This window comes from Parasteatoda tepidariorum, chromosome 4 (genome assembly GCF_043381705.1).
Source record: "Parasteatoda tepidariorum isolate YZ-2023 chromosome 4, CAS_Ptep_4.0, whole genome shotgun sequence".
NCBI lineage: Eukaryota > Metazoa > Arthropoda > Arachnida > Araneae > Theridiidae > Parasteatoda > Parasteatoda tepidariorum.
Genome location: NC_092207.1, coordinates 71,135,596 through 71,160,256, shown reverse-complemented (window position 1 = coordinate 71,160,256; position 24,661 = coordinate 71,135,596). Strand labels below are relative to the sequence as shown.

Below are 24,661 nucleotides of genomic sequence, written 5' to 3'. Positions count from 1 at the left end.
TACTGTCTTTTTCCAGCCATTTCTCTCTCCCTCGCTTAATTTATTAGCCAAAAATCCAAATTTATTAGAAATCGTAGGAGCTTTTGATAGAGATCCATAATTTGTTAGGGTTAAAGCAGTAGCTTTTAAAATTTATGAGAATAAAAAGTTTTCTTAAATCATGGAATTTGCATGCGCATGGAATCGTGGAATGCGCATGGAATTGACCACAAATTTTGTGGTGATTATTTCGTGGTGTTATCTTGAAGAGAAAAAAAATTTTTTTTTTGATCAATTAACATGTCTTTCTGATTTTCATTTTTTAAAGAATACTTTTTTTTTCTTTCATAAATCTTTATTTTGCAGTAAAAATTGACAATTGCATTTTTTTTAGCATGTTAAGCATAGTGCTTTGAGATTAATATTTTTGTTTTACCTTTTAAAAAAGACTACAATGAGACAGAAGATCATTATGTGCTCCTAGAAAATATTAGCAATTTTATCAATTTGTAAAAACTTTTATTTTGCAAATGTTTTTTTTTTGTTGTTTGTTTTTGTTTATTACTGCTACCAAAATAGAGAGAGGGGAAAATCTTTTCATGTGTGCTATTGCATATAGCTATATATAGTCTATATATAGCTATATATAGTGTGGAGCTATATATTTTGTATTGTGTATTTTAAAATGTCTCTAGTTGCTCATTCATCTTGCAAATCATTTCAGGTTTCATTTTCCCAACTTCGATACTTGGTTTTGGATGAAGCAGATCGAATGTTAGATATGGGTTTTGCTCCAGCTATTCGTAAAATGGTTGAGCATCCCTCTATGCCTGAAAAGGGAGCTCGTCAGACTCTCATGTTCAGTGCTACATTTCCCGAGGACATCCAAAGAATGGCTGCTGAGTTCCTTCATGACTATTTGTTTTTAACAGTTGGTATGGTTGGTGCTGCTAATGCTGATGTGCTACAGACTTTCTTCAAATTAGGACAATTTGATAAGCGTCAACAATTGTTAGATATTTTAAAAAATGTTGGTAGGTGATTTTTTTTTGTTGTGCTAAAAGCAAAATAAGGCTGTTAAACTACTTTATATACCATATTTATGTTCAAGAAATGAAAATCAGACTTTTTCTTATTCTGTCAAGATTGCAGGGGTTGTGACTGTCCTGATATGTTCCCAAAACATTGCCTAATTTGTGTTCCCAAAACATGACACCTCTCAGGCTTTAGGACTGAGTTAGGTTTCCTTTATAATTCTCAAAACATTTTCTAAAGTTTTTTTTTCCCTTTCTGTGGAGTGCCTGATTTTGTATACTCCATGTATGCAGCCCCTCTCATTTTTTCCTCTTGGTCAGTGCCTAATGTAACCTTAATATATTATTTCTGGTGAAAAATATAACGTAGTAAGAAGAAAGGATGATTGTAATACATTAGCCATAATGAGTAGATATGCCCACCATTGTTTAACTTTTTGTAATGAATTACCAATGAAGAGTGAAAAAATAACTGTTTTAAAGTGTTTTTAATTGATTTTTCAATTATTCTGAGATCGCAGAAATGAGTCTGCATTTTGTCCTACATGTGGGGTTAGTTCTCCTAGGACAGGGGTGGCGAACCTTTTTACACCAACGTATCGATTTTTCTATAAAAAAAATTGTTTAATGAGGTCATAGACGTGCCTTCGAATAATTTTGACTTTGTGATTATTGAGAAAATAATACTAAATACTATCAACTCAAAACTCTATTTTCATTGAAAACATTTACATTTTGCCATGTCTTAAAACAACTTAAAGTAACATCAGTGTGACTTCTGTTGCAGATTAGATGACAAATAACTTATATTAAGTTGTAAGATGTTAGTTTAAGCAGAACTGTTATTATTTTATTTTTTTTGCTAGTTATTTGTTTTTAGCTTGTTTTTTATAGTCATTAATTGTTTTTTTAGCATAATTTTGTTAATTTTTTATTAATAATTGTTTATTATTTTGTCTGTTTTTGTTAATTTTAATTTAGTTTTGTTACATATGCTTCATAGTGTAATAACAATTGAGATCGGTAGCGTGCCCAAAATATTTCGTCTCGTGCCATTGGTTCGCCATCCCTGTCCTAGGACAATGTGAAATTATAAAACATGAAAATTATCCATAGCAACAAAATGTTGCAGCCATTACAATTAGGAAAGTTGAGAGCTGACTCCTTGTGCAAAGGTTTTAAGTACAATAGCACATAAGTATATAAGGTTTTTATAAGTATGAGCACAATAGTTAATACAGGATCACAGCCTATTTGTGCATTTGATCATGCAACGCGTATATTCAAAACTAATTTCCTAACATGAACATTGACAAAAACTATGGTTGTTGACTAATGCAGATTACAGCCTTAATAGGAGAGGTGGCAAAATTGGAAACAACAAACATATTAGATGCATTTAAACAAGTTTTTCTTTCCTGAGGCAGTAACAAGAAATATTTAAACCCTCTACCAGTTTTTTTTTTTTTTTTTTTTTTTTTTTTTTTTTTTTTTTTTTTTTTTTTTTNTGATTTACCTCTTATGAAGACAAATAATCAAATTTGGTCTATTCTATTACGACCACAAGTCATTTTTAAATGATAAAATAAAATATTACGGAGTTAGCAAGCAAAAATTAAAATATAATTTTGCTATTATAGGTTTGATACTAAATTGCTAATAAAGAAATGAAAAATAATTAAATAAAAAAAGCAATTGACGATAATTTTAATTCTGAGATCCAAAACATTTAAATGTACGATGACTTTCGTGGGGTAACATTTTTGTTACTATTTGATTAAAAAATTAACTTTTGCTTTGTTTTTAAAATATTCTGTGCAGTTTTGCTAAGAATGGATTATACATCTTATTATCAAATACCCATTGTGAAATATTCATTTTAATTATTGAATTTTTATTTCCTATTTCAGTATAAGTTGTGAGTGAGCACTTTTGGGCGCCACTGTAATTATTAAAAATTATTGATATATAATCACCTGAAATGGTTTTCTTTTCCTTAATGAAAATATATTAAACAATACTTATCCAAGGTTTTATTGGTTATTCTGATTTTGTTATTTTGTAGGTACACTTTGAGCAAATACTACTTAAAGTAACACATTAAGTTCAATAAAAATTATTCAATTTTTAAAATTATTCAATAAAAACAATATATTCTGCAACATCCTACACTTTATAAGAAAAAAGGAAAAAAAACACAAACCTGGAAATTTTACGATTTTTACCTGGAAAAATCAGGGAAATTTGAAATCTGTTTTGAGTGGCCACCCTGATTTACATTTTGCCGTGTCTTAAAACAACTTAAAGTAACATCAGTGTGACTTCTGTTGTTGCAGATTAGATGACAAATAACTTATATTAAGTTGTAAGATGTTGGTTTAAGCAGAACTGTTATTATTTTTTTTTGCTAGTTATTTATTTTTACCTTGTTTTTTATAGTCATTAATTGTTTTTTTAGCATAATTTTGTTAATTTTTTATTAATAATTGTTTACTATTTTGCCTGTTTTTGTTAATTTTAATTTAGTTTTGTTACATATGCTTCATAGTGTAATAACAATTGAGATCGGTAGCGTGCCCAAAATATTTCGTCTCGTGCCATTGGTTCGCCATCCCTGTCCTAGGACAATGTGAAATTATAAAACATGAAAATTATCCATAGCAACAAAATGTTGCAGCCATTACAATTAGGAAAGTTGAGAGCTGACTCCTTGTGCAAAGGTTTTAAGTACAATAGCACATAAGTATATAAGGTTTTTATAAATATGAGCACAATAGTTAATACATGATCACAGCCTATTTGTGCATTTGATCATGCAACGCGTATATTCAAAACTAATTTCCTAACATGAACATTGACAAAAACTATGGTTGTTGACTAATGCAGATTACAGCCTTAATAGGAGAGGTGGCAAAATTGGAAACAACAAACATATTAGATGCATTTAAACAAGTTTTTCTTTCCTGAGGCAGTAACAAGAAATATTTAAACCCTCTACCAGTTTTTTTTTTTTTTTTTTTTTTTTTTTTTGTTTAATTGAGAATTTCTTAATGACAATATTTTCTACCTGCCTGATTTTTTAACAACCATAGGTTTTTATGTTCCATCACAGTTAATGGACAAAAATTAGAAGGTGTTGGTGCATTATGGAATTACTTTGTCCATGGCTGTAGATGTCACTTGCTTAATTTAGCAGCTAAAAATGTATGAGTGTATTTGTAAGCATAGAAGACTATTGTTGAATTATACTTTTTATTTTTGCAAAAGTTTTAATAAACCAATTTTTAATGCTAAGTTGCTATCTCAAGTGCCCAAAATCAATATTTTTAGGAGTTTACTTTTATGGGCATTTAAGATATGTTAATGAAGTTTAATAAACTTGTTTTAAATTTTGATTTTTTTTCTCTGGTGAATCATTGAAAGAGTTGGTGTTCATACATTACTAAAAAGTTTTGTTAAATGATATACTGTAAAAGAGCACATTTTGTTTTGAGGTAAGGAGTATCTTTTAATAGATAAATTCATTGAATATTAATAAACTTTTCTCTGCTTAGGTTCTGATAGGACGTTAGTATTTGTTGAACAAAAAAGAACTGCAGATTTTATTGCCTCATTACTTTCTCAAAGTGAAATTCCAACTACTAGTATTCACGGGTATGTTGTTTTTAATTATCATCCTAATCCAGGGNATTATACCCTTGTCATGTCAAAAACCACTTTTTGACGTCAAAAACCCAACCCTGTCCTAATCATATATTTAATAATTTTCAGTAGTTGAAAACTTATTTTGTTTGATTTCCTCAACTGTTTTAAAAATATTATTGACTATCTTATTTATCTATACAGTTTAACAAATTAATTACAACACTTATCTTTAAAGTAGTTAACAATGAAAGAAATTTTATCCCTCTTTTAGCACTTTACTTTAATTGAGCTGAATTATTTTTTTAAAAAAAATTCTAGTGAATTATCCACAGTGACTTGAAAGTTAATGTGTGTTTCAGGGTTAAATTTTTTGATTATCTCCTGTAAATTTTTGATAATTTAGTTTAAATAAATTAAACTACTTCTGTGCTAAAATTTTTTTTGGAAATCTTGAGGTTATTTAAAGCAACTAAAATGTTCTTTATGCACTGGTAAAGAAATGTTTTTTTTTATATAATGAGCAGGGCTAAGTTTTTAAATTATCTGCTACACTTATGAAAGTTCTAATCTCTAATTTTTTTTTTTTAATTCTAAAATTAAATGCCTAAGAAATATAGGCTATGAGAGTTCCTTTATTGATCACATACTTTTTTTTTTCTGAGCCTGGCCAAGAAAAATAATAAATTCTGAGGTAGACTATTTAAATGCATACAAATGAGGAATGATTTAACGATGGAAAATAGTAGGGTTGCGGGGAAAAAATGTCACATATAAAGAAACTGACATTCAAAGATTTTATAATAGTGAACTGTTATTTAATATTTCTAAAAAAAAACTCCGAAAATTGTTTCTTTTGTTCACATATTTTCGCCCTTTTCTTTTTCCAATTGCATGAAAGCTTTTATTTCTATTAGCTCTGGTATCGGTGATATGAATCACACTATAATGTGAGTACATAATATAGATGCATGCTTTATTTTACAGTGATAGACTACAACGTGAAAGAGAAGAAGCTTTGCGAGACTTCAGATGTGGAAAAATGCCAGTATTGGTTGCCACTGCTGTTGCAGCTCGTGGTCTTGATATTAGGGATGTTAGACATGTGATAAATTATGATCTACCAAAGACAATCGATGAATATGTTCATAGAATTGGACGAACAGGCAGAGTTGGGAATCTTGGTAAAGCAACCAGTTTTTATGATCCAGAAGCAGATAGGGATTTAGTGAGATCTTTGAAGAAAATTTTAATTGATGTAAGTAGTTTAGTCTAACAAACTCTACCTAAGTTTTCAGATATTGCTGACTATGAGATCAATGTAGCTGTCAATCTAGATTTGTGGCAGTGAGAGCTATTTCTAGTTCTACCCTTATATATATATATATNTGTATACCTTTTGGCAGTGTTGTAAGCATAATTCACCTTAGTTACACTTCAAAATTTTATGTTCTATTTTAGCTTTTTACTTCTATTAGAGTAGTTCAAGGTATTCTGAAAGAGTTTGTTTTTTCTTTGCTCATCAAGGTATAGGTAACCTTAAATCTGTCCACTTTACAATTAGCTGCCACTGTTTAAAACATTTAACTAATGGAAATGAAATTTTGATTGACAAATCTAACTCATACATATATACAGTAAAATCTCCAGGAATGACTACCTCTATGTAGCAATCACCTTTAGTTATGTTAACAAAGCTAAGATTAAAATGTTCTCAGATCTTTTTTATACAACCTCATGTTGCTGTCAGAGTGTACTAAAGACTATGGTATGAATGATTTTCTTTTAAGAGCTGAAACTTAAAATAGTTATTTTAGAAAAACAGTCATCTCAAATAAACAAACCTCTTCTCGTCCTTAAAAGCGAACTAATTTTTATGATATGATTGAAGGCAGACTTAAACAAAAAAAACATAATTTGTTTATTTAAAATGGCTTTATCATTCATGATTGGTAAATTTGTTTTATACATATAATTATATCGGTTGGGATAATTTTTATAGACGCTACATTTTATTCATGATCTTTTCATGACGCCAAGAGAATGACAGACTAAAATTTAAAGCATTTGTGAAAAATCATGCATTTTCAATAGCAATTTTTGAAGTCAATGGAAGTAACTTTTAAGAAAGACCAAATATACCATGGAATGCTGAGTGGTCACTCCAGAGAGATTTCACTGTATATATACATATAGAAAGAGAGATAGTTTAATTATACCATATTCAACTAATTTTGTGCCTTTACTTGTGTCTAAAGGTATTTAAAAAAGCCTCTTTCTGCTATGAAATTAATATTTTCAATCTGTTGGGGATGTTTGTTTGCATTATTCTATTCCATTTTTAAATGAGGACTATTTTTTTTTTTAACTGTAGAAAGCTTAGGCAAATGTTTTGCTGAAAAGAAATAATACTGTAATTTCTCCTCTCAATATCATTATTTCAAGTGAATTAATTCACTTAGCTCTGGAAGGATTATCATAGATATTATTTGAAAATATTAGTTTAAATGTTGCACCTTCATCTGATTTGCTCCCTACTTATGTTTTCAGGCACAACAAGAAATTCCTGATTGGCTATCAGAAGAGGCTAATAATGCTGGGGATTCTAGTGTACAGTATGGAGGTAGAGGTGGATTTGGCTCACGTGATGTCCGTAACCAGGTATGAAAAATTTAATGTTATTGTCAGTCCGGACTAGATATGTTAGAATTATGTGCAAGGAATTATTCTAGTTGATTAGTATAAAATTAAAGAATTTTTTAAGGTTTTAGCGCAACCCCTGTTTTTCTAAAATTTTATGAATAGAAGATACCATATTGATTCAATATTTTATTTATTTTACCTATTTTCAAAGTAAACAACATGGTTAATATTAGAGGGTAAAAGTACGCACTTAGTTTATACAAAATTATTGTTGTAAGTTTGATTTATCGAAATGTCTGAAATTGGTCTTGAGAAAAGTTGTACCTATGCAAGGCATTTGTTTGATTAATTCAAAGTTTGTCTATGTGTAAGACTCCAATAGATTTGGAGTCTTTTCTTTGTTGGTGCATCTTATGGCTCTCTGTCCAGTTTGTTCCACAGAACTTTGTATGGTGATAGCTCAACACTGTGGTGGCTACTCCACTTTTGTAATGGTGTCCGCTCTGTCAATGCTTTCAGAATATGTGCTTTATGCTTTTGATCATTATTGTGTTGGAAAGCGAACTCTCCCAAAACTGCGTTTCTGATGGGATGAATGCCCCTATTGAAATATTCTAATAAATTTTTTGGTTGGTTACTCTGCTGATTCTAATTTACTTGCAATCTGCAATATATTCTTGCACTGTGTCATTGCCTTTTTGTGCTTTACTGCAGACACTGCTGAATTAACATCGAAGCCCTTGTTAGAGCAGTGCCGTACAAAAAGTGTAATACTGGAAACCAAAACGTTTTAATTTGTTGATCCAGAAAACACATCTTTCATTGTCTTTCAAACTGGTCTCTCTTCAGTCTGTTTTCCCTATTTTAAGGTTTGCTGCTCGAAAGAGTGGTTCCTTTACTGCTTTCCTGTCCCGTAGACCATAAGTTTCCAAGTGCCAGACCTTCATCCTGTTTACTGAATGGAAGCGGATCTTCTCTTGCTACTTCTGGAGCTAGTTTACGTTTGCTTATAGCCACAATAAAGTTGCCCTCATTATTTTTGGATAACCATTTTTCTTGAAATATTTTTGCCAGTTAGTTGCTATCTTTCTATTGTTTAAAGTACTGTGTCAACATATTTCAGATGACACTGAGCAGTTTCATATCTGGAATAGCTCTCTTGGAAAAGAATCAGTTGACCATGTATTTCAACCCTTAATCTGCATTAATCTTAAAATATTTCAAATTTTAAATGTGAATGAGTATTTCAAATGACATTGATTTGTATAAGACTTCAGCTATACATGAATGAACATGAAAAAAAGCAATTTGGTAAAGGCAACATATTTTTAAATTTTGTTAAAGATCATTAGATGTCACGGTGCATTCAAAAAAGTCTGGTTTTCATTTCTATTTGTAGTAGTTTGTATCAGTCTTTAAAAAAACTGTACTGATAAATTTCAGAAAAATAAATTTTAAGAAATTAGACAATCTACAGTAATGATTGACAACTAAACATTATGCATTACTAGTATCTTAACTAAAATTATTTAAAATGTTCAATATATGTGTTATTTGTATTTATAAAAAATGATGTTTTCAGGGACGAGGTCGTAATATGGACTCTAATGCTGCATTCGATAATGGTTTTGGAGGTAATAATCAACAGTCCTTCAGTCAGCCTGCTGAAGCTGATGATGAATGTTGGGATTAGAGATACTGTTTATTGACTATAAAAAATACTTACTCTACTCTTTGTAATATATGTAAAGGAAAAAAGATATTTTCAGTGGAATTTAATTTTTGATTTGTGCAGAAGCATCCTGTGTATTTGGAAGCAGACTGTTGATTCTTTCAGAACTTTTAATTTTGTTATACAAGATTATATATCTTATGAAATGTTGTTGGCATACTTTCATGCTGACTTTTTATTGTAACAAAATGTCTGAATAAATCTGTACTTTAAATGTTCATTTTGGATTGAAGTTATTAAGATTTTTTTTTTGTATCTGCCTGTGCTGAAATTGTTCCACTTCAGTGCAGTAATTTACATTGTTTTAAATGTGTATTCATAGCTTTTTTTTAAGCAATTTTTTGTTTTTGCAAGTAAAAGAAATTTTCAGTTAAATTCTGACTGGCGCTAAGCAGTAAAGTTATCAAGGACTGTCTCCAAGTACCTTATAACAATTCATTATAGCAGATTGAATCGTAGTTCTAAGCAAGTGTGTATTTCATGTTCAAACATTAATCGTTGCTTTTGAGCCGTTTTTATTTTAAATTCACTTCTAGTTTAGACTCACTGCCGATCAAGTTCAGTCAAGTGTTTGATAAATGCGAGGAAAAAATGACTTAAGTGTGATAGGGTTTGATATCTATATTAACACTGAATATAGATTTTACTATGAAGCTATTAAGAAGAGCAATAATTGGGTTTCAGAAGTTAATAGCTTTCTTGATGAAAAATATTTTTTCCTTATTTTTGGCTTTTTGTCCTGATCTTTAATTTTAGTATTTAATTTTTTTTTTTAAACTACAGTTGCAGAGTTTTGAGAAAAAAAATTAATAAGTGCTTAGTGCTTTTTAAAAGCCCTTAAGGGTGCTTTTTTCATTTGTGGTGATATATTTTTTTGATATATATATATATATTTTTTTTTACTTGTCAATTTTAACGAATTATGCAAAAAAGCATGGTCTTCACATTGTTCTTTTCAACGTGTTCTGAATTCATTCTACCACAATCCATTTTGGCTTACCTTAGATCTGTAGCATACAAGAGCACCAATTATTTTACACGTTTGATTGTGCATGAATTAGGCTGTTCTTGCACTCTCATGCAACTATGCTGCATTTTGCAAGAGATTCTCAATTTTAATTTTTTGCCCTCTGAAATCGAATTGAAAAATGTTGACTTTTTGCTGATTGGGGGACCAACTAAATGTTACCAAATTTTGTACCCAAATTGCAAAAGAAAACTCCCCTTAAAAGAGGAGCGCTTAAGATAACCACTTGCAATCCTTGTTTGAGTACCTCTATTGTATTGGTGTTCAATAGTGTTTCAGGGTGTCTCCTGTGCCATAATGAATTAAACCGTAATTTTTCATTGGGGTATGAGTGAGCTAGAAGAATCGACACATTTTTTTATTTCATTAATAAATACAAGGAACTGAAACAGAACATAATACACAAGTTCTAAATTAATTTAATATTTTTATGTGTAAAAAATATAATTTACCATCAGTTTACTATCCCAAATAATCTTGGGCAAATAAAAGAAAGTTAAATATTAGTGTTTGTATATGTTCACATCTTCAAAGCCTTGAGAAATCATCTGTATTACTTACGCTGGCGAACGTTATTGTTTTACTTTTTTATATGTAAATTCATCAACCATCATATATCAGGGTGCGTAGCGTATTTAAAAAGTGCTTAAAGGTGCTTTTTCGTTTTTTATCAACTCATGAAGGTGCTTTTTTCATGGGGTGTTTTTAAAGTGCTTAATTTTTCCCTTTTTCAAAGTGAGATTTTTCCTTTGTGTTGATTTTCGCTTTGAATTATGCAAAAAGACAGTTCACGTTCTATTCAATGTTTTCATAATTCAACCCCAGTCCATTTCAGTGTATTGTCAGTCCGTAGGGTATGAAAACTCCATTCGTTTTACATGATTCGAAATTTCATGAATTTTGACAATTGTCAAAAACAATGCCAAAAGATTTTTTCTTTTCTTTGACATGACGGATAAGGCAATCAATAGTCAAAAACTTTTTAACCCTGCCTAATTATATATTTTTAACACGTTGAATGCCATGAGAGTCACCGGTGACCGGCACTGAGTTTGTTCATAGCGCCATGGGGGGTACACGGTGACCAGTGAAGCCAAGATTATTAGAAATGACGGGCAAGCCATGTGTTAAAGTGCTGAAAATATTTTTTGTGTGCTTAAAAGGTGCTTATTTTTTGTTGAATAATTTGGCTACATATGCAATTGTACAAAACACGTCTGCAGTCCCACCAATAGCAAATATCGGCAAACTTGAATCAAAGCAGATTATTATTTTTTGCTTCCAGTCGAATAAAAACAAAGAAACGACGAATTCTGCTATGTCCGAGCTTACTCGGGATAATAAATATTTGCAGCGGTTAAGTTACATTATTGAATCATTAAATTTGTTAATGTGCTGACTTAACAAATTAGGGAGAAAAAAAAACGTTTTGAGCACTCTGAGTTTAGAATATTTCTCAGCAGCAACCCAAATTTGTATTTAATTTTTAAACAATTTTCCAATATCACTAATCTTGAAACTTATTAGCGTGCGTGTGCAAGTCAAGTCCATGGAAAAGTCGGTTGTAGATTGCCGAAGATAATAAGAAACAAATTGGTTACTACAATGAATGATCGTGACAAGTATGCTCAAAATCTGATTTAATAAATAATTCAACTATGAAATGGTTGATAGAAATATTCAATGATACAGAGTCTGCTATCTTATACATATATATACAGTACTAGAATCCATCCTCATAGTCATCAAACCCAGAATCTACTAATACTTCTATTTGTCCAACTATTTGCATCTCTTTTTCATTCTTTTCACTTTCTGCTGCTGGTGTGGTTGAAGGTTCTTCAATGGCTCTTGCTGCCTCTTCATCTTCGGATCGCCTTTTGCGCCCTAAATAAACTGGTGTTTGCTTCACTCCCTGTCAAAACAACAAAACGTGTATTGAAATCAATTTATCAAAGTATATTTCATAATTGGTGGTGGCGGAATCATGCTAGGTAGATTTATAAAACGCAGAAAAAAAACTAAAATGTTTTTTTTTTTTCCCCAAGCTGCGTTAGATTATATTTACTATTGTTTTGATTTAACGGAGGATGTTGGCTAGGTAAATTTTTTTAATAAAAAATTAACCAAATAAATGGTTATTACTCAAGCTGCCATGTTAAGACTAACATAGTTCACGCAACTGTGGTGGCTCCGTGGATAGAGTGCTCTACTTCCAATGAGGTGTCCCGGGTTCTAATCCAAGTGTTGTCCAGTCGATACGAATTCTGCACCCGGCTCGCACCGACCACTGTGCTAACGTAAAATCTAAGTGGTAGAAATATGGTTATGGGTTAGAGTCCCCATGTCGTCAGGCTAACAGTGGGAGGTTTCGTGGTTTTCCTCTCCATGTGACGCAATTTTCGGTTAGTTCTATCAAAGTCTTCCACGAAGGCAAATTTCCTTGTCTTCTGGATTGGGTTCAAAATTACAAGGCTACGGAGTTGGACATTGTTTAACGACGGTTATAAAATTTCATATAATAGAGACAATCAGGCTCAGTAGATTGAGAGCTTGTCTTCCAATGAGGTGCCTCTGGTTCGAATCCTAGCGAGAGCTAGTTAGATATTACGTTTCCAAGTTCGCTTTGACAAAAAGTACCCTCAGTAGTAGACGGATCATGGGTTTTAGTCCCTTTGCCGTCTGGCTAACCGTGAAAGGTTTTCGCTATTTTTTCTCTCCATGTATTGCAAATGCAGGTTAGTTCCATAAAAAAAAAGTCTTCCATGAAGACAAATTTCTCCCAATACTTGATCCAGGAGTACCCTCGTCTCCGGATTAGGTTCAAGATTGGGTCGGCTGTTCAACGACAGTTGTGAAATAAAAATAAAAAATTAAATAAAACATAGTTTACGAGAAAGAAAGTGCATTTGTTTGTTCGCTAACTTAAATGTTTTGGAAACGATCTTATTAATAAAAGAGTTATTTAATACGCATACAGCCGGCGGTAGCTTAGAAAGCAAAACTAATCGCTTCGAAGCGCTCTCCATTTTTCAGCTACCACTATCCTTTAAGCAACAAAGAGAGTTACTCCACTGTACTCAGTCATCCTCTTCAATGAGAAAAAACTGAAAGAGGCCGCAGTTGTTTCTGCGAGGTAAAAATATTAGTAAGTCAATGGATCAAGAAACTTTTATTTTTGAAGATCAAATCTCAATAGAAGTTTCAACATAAAGGTATCTTGTGATAATAATATTTTTTTTTATGAACGTTTAGCCGATTCACATTAAAGGATGCCGCAAACCACTAAAAAAGAAGGGAAAATGTTTATAAGGTGTCTGTTTGTACGAAGGAGCAACAATGGCTAAGTGGTTAAGACAGTAGGCTGTCATTGTTAAGAGCTGGGGTTCGATCCTCAGTGGCGACTTGAAGTCCACCCACCTTCAGATCTATGGGCACCAGCTTGCCTGGGAAGAAAAGGCTGCCTGTGCGCAGTGCCAACAACCCCGCCTGGCCCATTACACGCAGTTGAGGGGATGCTTTTTTTATTTGTATTAAAAGGATGATACTCCGCTACCTTGTGATGCAATTTCTTCCCGTTATCAAGATAGAAAAGTAACTTCACAGTTTACCATTAGGAAGAGCAGTAGGAATCATATCTTGTAAAAGCATAGCCACTTTACTATATTTGGACTCTACTCCATATTAATTAATAATGCTTAATAGTGCAGCATTTAAGACTATAATGATGACACCGTTTATGCATTTTTTTTTGTTTAATTGAGTCAGAGAGAGAATTTTTACCTAAGTAAAACTTCACGTAATATTTTAGAATATTTTATGGTTTTTGCATTATATGGCACGAGCCTTCCTGCGAAACGAAGGTACAAAAGTTAAAAAATAATAAAAAGTAAATATATGCCTCTCAATGTAGACTTTGTTGTAGTATATTTTTCACTTTTTGTATAAAGTTGATTTTTACAACCACTATTTAAATTTAACATATATATACACAGTACAAAAACGAATTAAGCACACATTAACAGCATAGTACTTTAAAACAAATTAGAGTTTTTCTTAGATTTGGGTTGATATTAATATAATGATTTTGGGCTACTGGAAAAAAAATTAAATGACTAAATTTAAAAATATAACTAAAAAATTATCTAATGAACAAAAAATTACTTTTTTATAATTAATTTAACTTTTTATGAAAAATATGAATGCTGATTTTTTTTTAACTCTTATTTATTTGTTCTTGATTTGAGAAACAGAAGGAATTTAAACTTTCTTTTTTTTTATACTTACATCTTGACATCGTTGTATCATACATTGAGCTTGTGCTGGTGTCATATTTCTAGGAAATGCTGTCTGTTATAAAAAAAAAAATTAAAATTACAAAAAATGAATTGCGCACATGGAAATAAAATATATTGAATGGATTTCTGGAGCATTGAATGTCTTAAAAACTTGTTATGTGTGAATGCTATGTTTTTTTTACTTAAGAATTTAAACAGTTACAGAGAAATGCATTAATGGTTGAACAATTTTTAAACATTCAATTAAATATAGTATTATGAAACTTTAAAATTAATAATAATTAAAATAATAAACTCACCGTTCCAAAACAGCTGAAAGACTGAAAATAAAAATAATATACGGAATTAAATACGTACTCGATTTCAATTTCATGAATTAAAAGTTCATTGAATATAGAATATAAAGTAGTTATTATTCTAAGAATTTTTGATAGTATGTGAAGAGAAATAGTGAATCAAAAATAATAAAAAATAAAGCCGTGACAAGTTTCTGATTAAATACTCAATCGTTAAAAAGGTATATCTCCTCTTGTTTTTGCAGCAGACACAGTCTGTCACAGCTTCGATCTCATGTTACACGCAATGTTATTGTACTCGATGTTATCGATTGATAATTCTGGAAGCATTATCAAAATATTTCATTCTATCAATAACACCACAGTATTATCGTATTCAACCTTTATCGTTATAGATAACAATCGTGATAAAATCGTTACCGATAATGCTAGCTAATTAAGATCTTTATCGTTGTCGATAACGCTCGCAATATAATGGCATTCAATCTTTATCGTGACGGATAATAATCATGATATTATCAATATCATATATTAAATAATATTTTTAATATCATAATACAGCATTATTGGATATTAAACATTTTTCGTTATCTAGGGTGATCGTGATATGATTGTTATCGTTAATTATCGTATATTTATGGCAAGACATAGTATTTGCGATTTATTGTAAGAATGTATTTAGAAATATTGTTCTCACGATATTAAACAAATCGATATTAATAAACGTATATCACTATTAAACATATTTGGACTTTCATGTTTAGCCCGGCGACAAAGGCACTCTCATGATTTGTACATTATTACGGATATTTTATTCAAGCTGCTTTTGTTAGAATCAGCTTTTAAACACAGTTCAGTTGGCACAGTTGAGATTTGCATGTGTCTATAGAAAAGGTTCGAGATCACTTATATACTTAGCCTATAGAATTTTATATTAGAAGCGGGCCTTCTATTTCCTGGGTCTAGACCTGAAGATTTAAATTTTCAGTTAGTAGCCAGTGGCTGAAATTTGTAGCCACTTTTTCCTCAAACCCAATGAGTCGGTCACCGATATCGATAGGTTCTTTTTATTTTAATTGCCACTTTAAGCAAACTTTTTCCTTTGCTTGGATAAAATTATAATTAAAAAAAAAATCCTCTTAGAAATTGTCTATGGCTATAAAAGTTAACTTAATAATAAAAGCAATATAAATATGCGACAAAATTTAGTTAAGGTAGGTAGGTACTTTATTTACATCGCACTTGAGCTGCACAATGGGGTAGTGGCGACGGTCTGAGAAACATCCCAGAGGATGATCCGAAGACATGCCATCGCAATTTTGATCCTCTGAAGAGGGGATGTCTCCCCTGCTTCGGTGCCCAACGACCTGCTCACTAATTCAAGCATTTTACGGTAGAACAATTTTACGAGGGCCGATACCGCAAAATTTAGTTAAACATACTGATTTTAGAGAACTTTATTTAAAAATGTTTTAGGAGGTAAAATACTTTTAAGTATGTGTTACTGTGAATGACCGAAATCGGTGGTTGTTGACTTCCTCCGGTGAATGTTGACAATCACATAATCGTTTGGGTGAATGTCCGAAATATATACTAGATCTAGTTAAGGTGCCACTGCCCGGTATACATTTGCCCTGTATGCCCTACATCAATGTTTTTTTAAGGTTCAGTGCCACTGCCCGGTATGCCCTACATCAGTACTTTTTAAGGTCAAGTGCCACTGTCCAGTATGCAATTAGACGATACCCCGAACACTGATGTTTCTCCTAATCTATCCTCAGTAGATATTAAAATATCGAATAAATATAATAATATCATTGAATAAATTAATATCAAATCGAATATAACAAATATCTCGGACATTCACCAATGCGACTATGTGATTGTTGACATTCAGCGGTGAAAGTCGACATTCTCTTGATTTCGGTTATTCAAGGTAACATATGCATTACAAATTTGAAAAATATAAAATGTCAAGGAACACTCCTTCTACAGCTGAGGTCGCCAAAGTGGTCTATATAGACCCCCAGGGGTCCATTTAGCAAAAGCGGGGGTCGATCCGAATCGGAAGGGTCGAGGAAAAAACAGTTCTTAATACGCGAATCGCACATGCCTAATTGAGTATGTAAAATTTGTAAATTTTTTTATGATTGACTTAATATCAGTTTCTTTATCGAACATAAATTAATAAACGTATATTTATTCGGGTGAAACAAGTATTTACGTACCAGTGGCACGAACTCTGCACTTCTTGTTTATAAGTCAATGTGCGCTTGTCCAAATGTCACGTGTGACAAGCATTGACGTTACAAACGCAAATATCATACGCAGTTTCAGTAATCCTAGCAAACTGTGTTGAATATTTGTAGTGTCATTATTAAAACTTTTATATATATACAAGTTATCTTCATAAGTTGAGCGACGATTTTAAACTGCGCTATGTTGATTTGGAAAACATTGACATCCCTGGTTGGATTATTGTGCCATTTTCTGCTCAAATTGAAAACGTCGACATCAACGTGCAAGATAAGCTTGCTGAATTATTATCGGATCTTGAAGCAAAGACGCTTTTTAAAAATTTAATAATAATAAAGTTTTGGACAAATATAAATATAATGCAAAAATATGTAAAACTTTACGAAATAGTTCAGCTAGCATGCTACCATTTCCAAGTTCTTATATGGTTGATACCGGTTTCAGTCATGTAAATTCAATCTTAATTAAGTACAGAAATAAATTAAATGTGGAGTTTTGAGGGAATTTAAGATTAAAATTGACCAACTTTGAACCCAATATAGCGAACCTTGCAAAAAAAACACCAGGCACACCCATCTCGTTGATTAAGAAGCAATAAATCTGTAGTTACTTTACTTATTTCTTCATAAAACTATTGTTACACAATGTTTTACTATTACTTTAATAAATGTTTAAAATCATAAAATAAATGTATAAACATAGTATCTAATAGAGTTTTATTTTAATTAACAGAAAATTTCTTTTATGGGGGTCGATGGAGATTTCGAAAAATTATATAGGGGTCGATGATCAAAAAAGTTTGACGACCCATGTTCTACAGGAATCTTTCCATCACAAGTTATTGGATTCTGAAGGATAAAAATTTTGTATGGTGACATTTGATATTTTGATGAAAATTCTGTTTTCCGGAGTCTTTCTGCATTGATGTACTTTTATCATTAAACGATTTAAACAAGGGGAAAAAAAGGATGGGAAAAAGTGACTAGTTGCTTATTTTATTTCAGTCACCACTTTTTTCTGTTGAATTGGAGAATGGTTATTTTCAAGTCTACTTGGGTCACCTTTGTGAAATTTTATTTAATTACCAACTCACTGCATGTGAGGGTTACTTTCACCTCTTCTATTGAGAATAACTGAAAGTTTTGGTCAGAGCGTCAGCTTTTTAAAACAATGAACATTTTACTAACGATGATGATGAGTTGTGTAATTCGAATTCGCTTGTTTAAATTTAAGTGGTTACTTGCGCTCCAAGAAGAAGAAGCCGACCAATACCCACGCATGTGATCTATGACGTCAACACCAGCTAATCTTCATCAGCAATATGGAGTATTAAAGTTAAGCTAAGTTTCTCTTGAAATTTTAATAAACGTTAAGTTAATTAAATGCAGAACGGTATAGCACATCGAAGTTGTTGAAATATAATTCTTTATGGTCTACTTATTTTACTTAACTTAGATTTATTATTTGTTAATGTATTTTATTGTAACCGTGATATATTTTTGTTTTGTATTCCTGGAAACTTCGATGCACAATAAGTTTGTTTATATTCTACATGGTTTTGTGCCTGCTTTTGTGTTAAGTCTTTGAGTAAATATATAGTGGTGGAATTGAAATCTTTATGAAAGAATATAGGCTGTGTTACTCAAGAGAATTGGTACTTGACAGGCTTGGCTTACTCGAAATAGAATGAAAAGAACAGTTGCTAACGTAAACAAATGCCACGTTTCAACAACCAATCAGGATCGAGATACCCACACTACGTCACTTGCATTGATTGAAATAAATCTCAAAGTANATCCAAAAAAAAAAAAAAAATAGTTTAATATTTTTCTGTAACTAACTAATTAGTTTTACCTCAAATTCCTAATCAATGCATTAATTAGTATACATAACAGGTTAAAATTAACTAATAAAATGAATATACTTACATATCCTTGTAGTGCTAGAAAAGGGCAATTGACGCATTGACTCTAAAAAAACAGAAACAACGTATTTTTTCTTTTAAATCAATATATTTCTAGTGAAGAAATAAAGTAAGAAATTAATACTTACCGGTACAAATGTACTGGTTGATTGATAACAAATGCGATACACCTAAAGAAAAATTAAAATATTCACATAATGATGTAGTTAAAATTTTAAGCATCATATGGCATCTGGCAGAAGAACAAGAAAAAATAAATCTCATAAACAAATCTCATTAAACGTAAAATTGTACCGTTGCCTCTCGTAACATTGTATTTTGCAATAAAAAATTATTAAAATAGATAGCTACTATCATAATGTAAAATAGTAAACAGTAATACTCTTTACATCGCATTTGTCATTGAAACTAAAAATAATTATTAAAAATAAATAGCTTCTTTCCCAATGTAAAATAGTTAGATGTAATCCTGTTTACATTGCATTTGACAGATGTACAATAAATAAGTCATTAAAAGTAGATAGCTGCTATCATAAAGTAAAATTGTATATTGTAACACTTGTTACATCACATTTAACAATACAAAAGAGTATTTAAAGTAAGTGACTATTATCATAAAGTATAATAGTTCAGTAACCCTTCCTTATATTGCAATAGCTTAGACAGACGGACAATAAATATTATTAAAAATAGATAGCTTTTTATAAAGTAAAATTCTTTATTATATAAATAAAGAATTATTAAAAATAGATAGTTTCTTTCCCAACGTAAAATAGTTAACTGAAATCCTGTTTACATAGTATTTGACAAGGGTTCAATAAATAAATCATTAAAAGTAGATTGATTTTATCATAGATGCTATCATAAAGTAAACTGTAACACTTATTACATCGTATTTAACAAAACGAAAATTATTTAAAATGAATAGCTAATATCATAAATTATAATAGTGCAGTAACTTTTTATCATATTTCATTGAATAGACTGACGAGAAATATAAGTAGAAGTGACAATTCGTTCACTCATACTGTTGTGAGGTGCTGGCTAGTCGTCCAAATAGTAAAGCAAGTTCGGTTTGACGTTCCAGATATGTTTTAAGAGAATAAGATCTGGAGACCTGGCTGGCCATTCAATCCAGCGAAAATTCTCATTCTCCAGAAAATCATCTACATCTACAAGATACTCATTGTATCGTCATATTTTCATCCATTGAAATGAACAAGGCCCCCAGCACCAAAAAGTTTTAAACATAAGGCTCTATAACACTTATTTGTTATACCTCATACTATTTAAAGTATCTCTTTGAGGTCCTTGGAGGGATCTGCAAACATTTAAAACATGAACATTAAAAAAAGCAGTCTGGAAGTAGAAGTAGCAATTCGTTCACTCATTGTTGTCAGGAACTGGTCAGTCGTCCAAAGAGTAAAACAAGTTCGGTTTGCTTTACGCAGTAAGTTCTGGATATGTTTTGAAAGTAAAAGGTCTGGAGACTTGACTGGCCAATCAATCTAGCGAAAATTCTCATTATCCAGAAATTCATTTAAAAGATGCTCCATCGAAATGAATGAGGCTTACTGCACCAAGAAATATGCTCTATAACACTTATTTCTTATACCTCATGCCATTTAAAATGTCTCTTTTAAGCCCTTAGAGGGATCTGCTAACATTTAAAGCATGAAGATAAGTAGGAACTGATATTTCTGATTTAAAACGACGGCTACAAAGACCATTATAGAAGTGAAGGTTTGATGGTCGGGACATGCATTATTATAAATAGCTGCACATCTTGCTATGTCATTTTAAGATGGATATTGGCTATAATGATGAAGGGGGGGGGGTGAAGTATTGAGCTCTATATGCCAGCTATTTTTTGTGTACTTTGATTTCATTTTGACGGATGACAACATCGAACTCTTCCGGTCGACGATTTTCTGAACTGTAAAAATGACCAAACCAGAGGAGATGGTCAACTGGAACGTTAGTCAGGGTTGTTCTGGAAAGAGCAAATAGACTTCGCGACCTTTAAACAATCCTCCAGATTATTGAAATATACTTTCCTCGCCGGATGCGATATAACACTGTTTCTAAATCATGGAAACAGCGTAATATCTCATCTGCCGAGGCACAAAGGATGTTACAATGTCAGCATAAAATAACGAAGGCAAAAGTTTTTGGAGAGTGCGATTAATATCCACATGATTTACGGATAATGGTCAGTGTAATATAACAAATGGATTATAGGAAATCACGATGTAGGATTTTGTTTCTAATTGAAATGAATCGCAAGCAATCTTCTCTGATGTTTGGTTGTAAGTTAGGAGGAGTATGTGTCTGATAATGTGCCTCGAAAAATCAAATGTCGGATAATTAGGATTCAAATAACTTTACCTCACAATATACAGGATGTATGATTATCCTGTATATCCAATGCGAGTGAATTTCAATAGAAATGAAGTTGCAATACTCACCACCAAAGGGATGAAAATACTATCAGTAAAAGATAGAATAGCTACTGAAACTAGAGTCCATTTCAAAATATTGATTTTCCGGGATTCCATTCTCAACCTAAAAGAATTAATATAGATTATGTGAGCAGGATGTTCAGTAAAAACCACCCTTAATATGTAATTTTTGAATTCTTATTAAAAATGAAAACTAAAAGTAAATACATTGAGGGATTCAAATTAATATTAAAGTGATGAAAAAAAATAATTTTCGAAATCTAGCAAATCGCAGAACAGGAGTGCGAATGTAATAAACAACAAAAACAGATTTGATTGCGTGAAGAAGCAGTAAGGAGTTGCAAAATGTTTATTAGAAACACCTTCAAGTTTCAACTTCCAATTTAACTTATTTTAATGTTTATTGCTTCTACTTTTCCTTACTGCGATTTGTCAAATTTGATTTCAATAATGCTTTTCTTCCCTCGTTTAAATATTAATTTGCGACTCCTATACTTTTTGATTTCATATTTGATAAGGATTCTAAAAATGCAAATTGATAGTGGTCCTTACGGAACACCGTGAAGAATATATGAATTCTGCTTTCATGAACGCCGAATCTCGAGAATTTTCATTTTATTATTTATTTATTTATTTTAGTGTGTTAGCTGGATTTTATCAACTTAAATCAGTACTATTTAGATCCATACGACGCATAAAATATTCAACTATAAAATATATATAGAAAACCTAATAGTCATAGCGTGCATTTAGCCGTTCGAGGCTATAGGTATGAATAATCGTATCACGCATACGCAATCGAATCCGGACTTTCTCTTTTCCCGCTCGGGAAGAAAGTTCAGACGCATGTTCTGTATTATAAATTAAATTAAATGTTGTAAATTGTTAATAACTCGTGCCTGGTAAATATAAGAATATTTACTTCTACCCGTAAAAGGAACAGCACAATGCCAATTTAAAGAGAAAGTAAAATTAAACAATATTCTGCATATAATTGCCAATATCGTTGTTACTACTACAACTTCAGCCATTTACAAAAAAAAATTTTTTTTTGCAAGCTGGCAGCTAGAAGGATTTCATGACTTCTATACTTCACCTCTTAGCCAAAGAATACGTGATTGCTATTTTCATGAGCCTTTATTTTATTTTAACCCTTTTCTGTCGCAATGAATCTATGATCATTTATTCAAAAATATTGCTCCCCTCATGTAAAATAATTTGCCTCTAGTCTTCCATAAAAGACGATTTTTTTAATAAAAGACGATTTTTTTTATAGTGAATAAATATTTTATTGACTCATAAATTGTTCCTTTGCAATCTTTCTAACAGTAGCATGATTTCACACGCATAAAAGTTCTGTTCTTTGCTGTTAAAAAACAGTCAGGTGATTTTTGACCTCTTTACTTAAGGGGAGTAGATAGGGCATATATCAATAATGCTAAAACTGACCTTTTTCGATGAATCTTTTCTAAGAAACTACTTATGATGATATCGCTTCGAAATTTTTTGGGGATAATTGAGATTATATCAGTTGTATTTTGTGATAAAGTTTTGGCTTTAAAAGGAATATTTTTGGAGTTATAAAAGATTTTTTTGCTGAAACGTGGTCAAAAACTCGCTAAAAGTTCTCAGTTCATAATTTCTTAAAACAATGTCTCTAAAGATATGTATTAACAATCATCACAGTGTAAACATGTATATGTAAATATTCTGTGAAAAAAAAACTGAAGCAATAACTTGTTCAGATGCTGAGAAAAGGTACATTGAAAAAGGTCAGTTTTAGCATTATTGGTACATGCCCTACCGAGTCCTCTCAAAGTAAATGTTTTACCGTCTAAAAATTCTGTAGGAAGCGCAACATAGTTGTAGACGATCAGCTTCTCCTCCCCAGCCTCAGATGATGCGTTTTAAAAATGGATATTTTTCTTGCCATTCGAGAAGCATAATACAAACGACAACACGACGGAACTAATTTCATTCTAAGAACACGAGAAATCCATCCTTAAAGATTAAAACTTAGGCTTTTCAAATGATCACGTATAGTCGAATTCGATAAATTTAATGCCTCAGCGATCTCATGAGTTGTTATCCGTCGGTTTGCATCAATTATTGCCCTTATTGCGTCTTCATTAGTTAAACTGGCGTGGAGCATCATCCTGCATCTTAATCGAAATTTTCCCCGAGTAGAAATTCTGTAGACCAGTTTTGACGCTGTCGTACTGCCAATAAATCTTCTCCACGACACAATGGAAATTTTTTTTCTTGCTCGAACAGCATTTTTGCCTCTTCAGTAGCAAAAAAGTAAGATATTTCGAAAAATTCTGCTTTTCACTTTCCATTTTTGATTAAACACCAACCAAAAACTACTGCGTAGAGTCAATCGAACTTTTTCACAAGCAAGTCTTGCTATATCAGATGTCAAAATATATCATGATTATGCGGATTAAGTATGAAGTTCTCTGTTGGGAAAAAACGAAATTACTTTCCGAACAACTCAATATATATATAGTCGCCGTATGCAGGTCGCCGGTCACACGAAGTCGAGCACTTTACGGTAGAACAGTTTAACGAGGACCAAAAACCGCACACCCTTTGTCCCTACGCAGACTGATCCAAGTGGTCACCCACCCACGTGGAAGAAGAGTTCTTTAACAACTTACATATTTCAAAGTTGTAATGTATACTTTAAATGTATTCTACCTAAGAAATATTTTCTAGTTCTTCAGTATGTGTAACTAAATTTTCTCAGATATTTCACATGCAAACATTTAGTTTGTAATCAAGTTCGTTCCACTCAATAAGTTGTTGCCAGTGGCGTAGCGAGCTTAACTCGCGCCCGGGGCACAATACCCTTTTAGCGCCCCCTATTCAAAAACCATATAATATTATATGCAAAATATACTCGCAAATTAATAATACATATGATTAATAATCATATGATTATAATACATTAATAAAACTAATTACTATCTCTAAATTTTTCGTGCTTTTGATGAAGCAAATGTATCAATAATATCATCAAAATTGTTCATTTAAAATTTTTCTTTTTCCACACTTAAAAATGCTAGGTCACTTAGGCGATCTGTCAAAATTAATTTTAATTTGCTGAATGAACGTTCGCAGCTAGCAATTGATACTGAGATAGTCAGGAGTATTTGAAATGCCGCTCTCAGATTTGGAAAAACATCTTCTCCATTCGAGATTGATTATAAAAGTAAGAAATTCTAATGGAGTTTTAGGTTTAATTTCTTTTCTACTGCTGAGTAACATTTTGCTGTCACATATTTTGATAAAAAAGTTCTATTACATTGAAATCTGTATTATAAAATTCTCCCAGATTTTTAAAATTTTTTTTCAAGGTCGTTATC

The 24,661-nt window shown here is 31.5% G+C and overlaps 2 protein-coding genes across 12 annotated transcripts in view; one reads left to right on the top strand and one right to left on the bottom strand.

The window, feature by feature from the left end:
• LOC107453040 (probable ATP-dependent RNA helicase vasa-like) overlaps nucleotides 1–9,248 on the top strand; it is a 57,581-nt gene extending 48,333 nt beyond the window's left edge. For all 11 annotated transcript variants that reach the window (XM_071180026.1, XM_071180023.1, XM_071180021.1 and 8 more), the window contains 5 exons: nucleotides 704–1,013; nucleotides 4,568–4,667; nucleotides 5,643–5,913; nucleotides 7,206–7,316; nucleotides 8,881–9,248. In XM_071180026.1, the coding sequence (XP_071036127.1) occupies nucleotides 704–1,013; nucleotides 4,568–4,667; nucleotides 5,643–5,913; nucleotides 7,206–7,316; nucleotides 8,881–8,991 (903 nt within the window). In that variant the 3' untranslated portion in view covers nucleotides 8,992–9,248. The remainder of the gene's footprint in view (nucleotides 1–703; nucleotides 1,014–4,567; nucleotides 4,668–5,642; nucleotides 5,914–7,205; nucleotides 7,317–8,880) is intronic.
• Nucleotides 9,249–11,680: 2,432 nt separating this feature from the next.
• Nucleotides 11,681–21,396, bottom strand: LOC122270983 (uncharacterized). The gene is made up of 6 exons (XM_043050507.2): nucleotides 21,300–21,396; nucleotides 18,960–19,001; nucleotides 18,836–18,877; nucleotides 14,655–14,675; nucleotides 14,345–14,407; nucleotides 11,681–11,972 (listed from the first exon to the last, which is right to left on the bottom strand). Exons 1-6 carry the CDS (start codon nucleotides 21,387–21,389, stop codon nucleotides 11,781–11,783), a joined length of 450 nt encoding a protein of 149 aa, XP_042906441.1. The 5' UTR covers nucleotides 21,390–21,396; the 3' UTR covers nucleotides 11,681–11,780.
• Nucleotides 21,397–24,661: the final 3,265 nt, after the last annotated feature.

Excerpts from the sequence above, each read along its gene's own strand:
- LOC122270983 (XM_043050507.2), bottom strand. The coding sequence starts at position 21,389 with ATGGAATCCCGGAAAATCAATATTTTGAAATGGACTCTAGTTTCAGTA. Across the intron at positions 19,002-21,299 it reads GTATTTTCATCCCTTTGGTG|GTGTATCGCATTTGTTATCA; the intron begins GTGAGTATTGCA and ends ATTTTTCTTTAG. Across the intron at positions 11,973-14,344 it reads TGATACAACGATGTCAAGAT|GGAGTGAAGCAAACACCAGT; the intron begins GTAAGTATAAAA and ends TTGTTTTGACAG.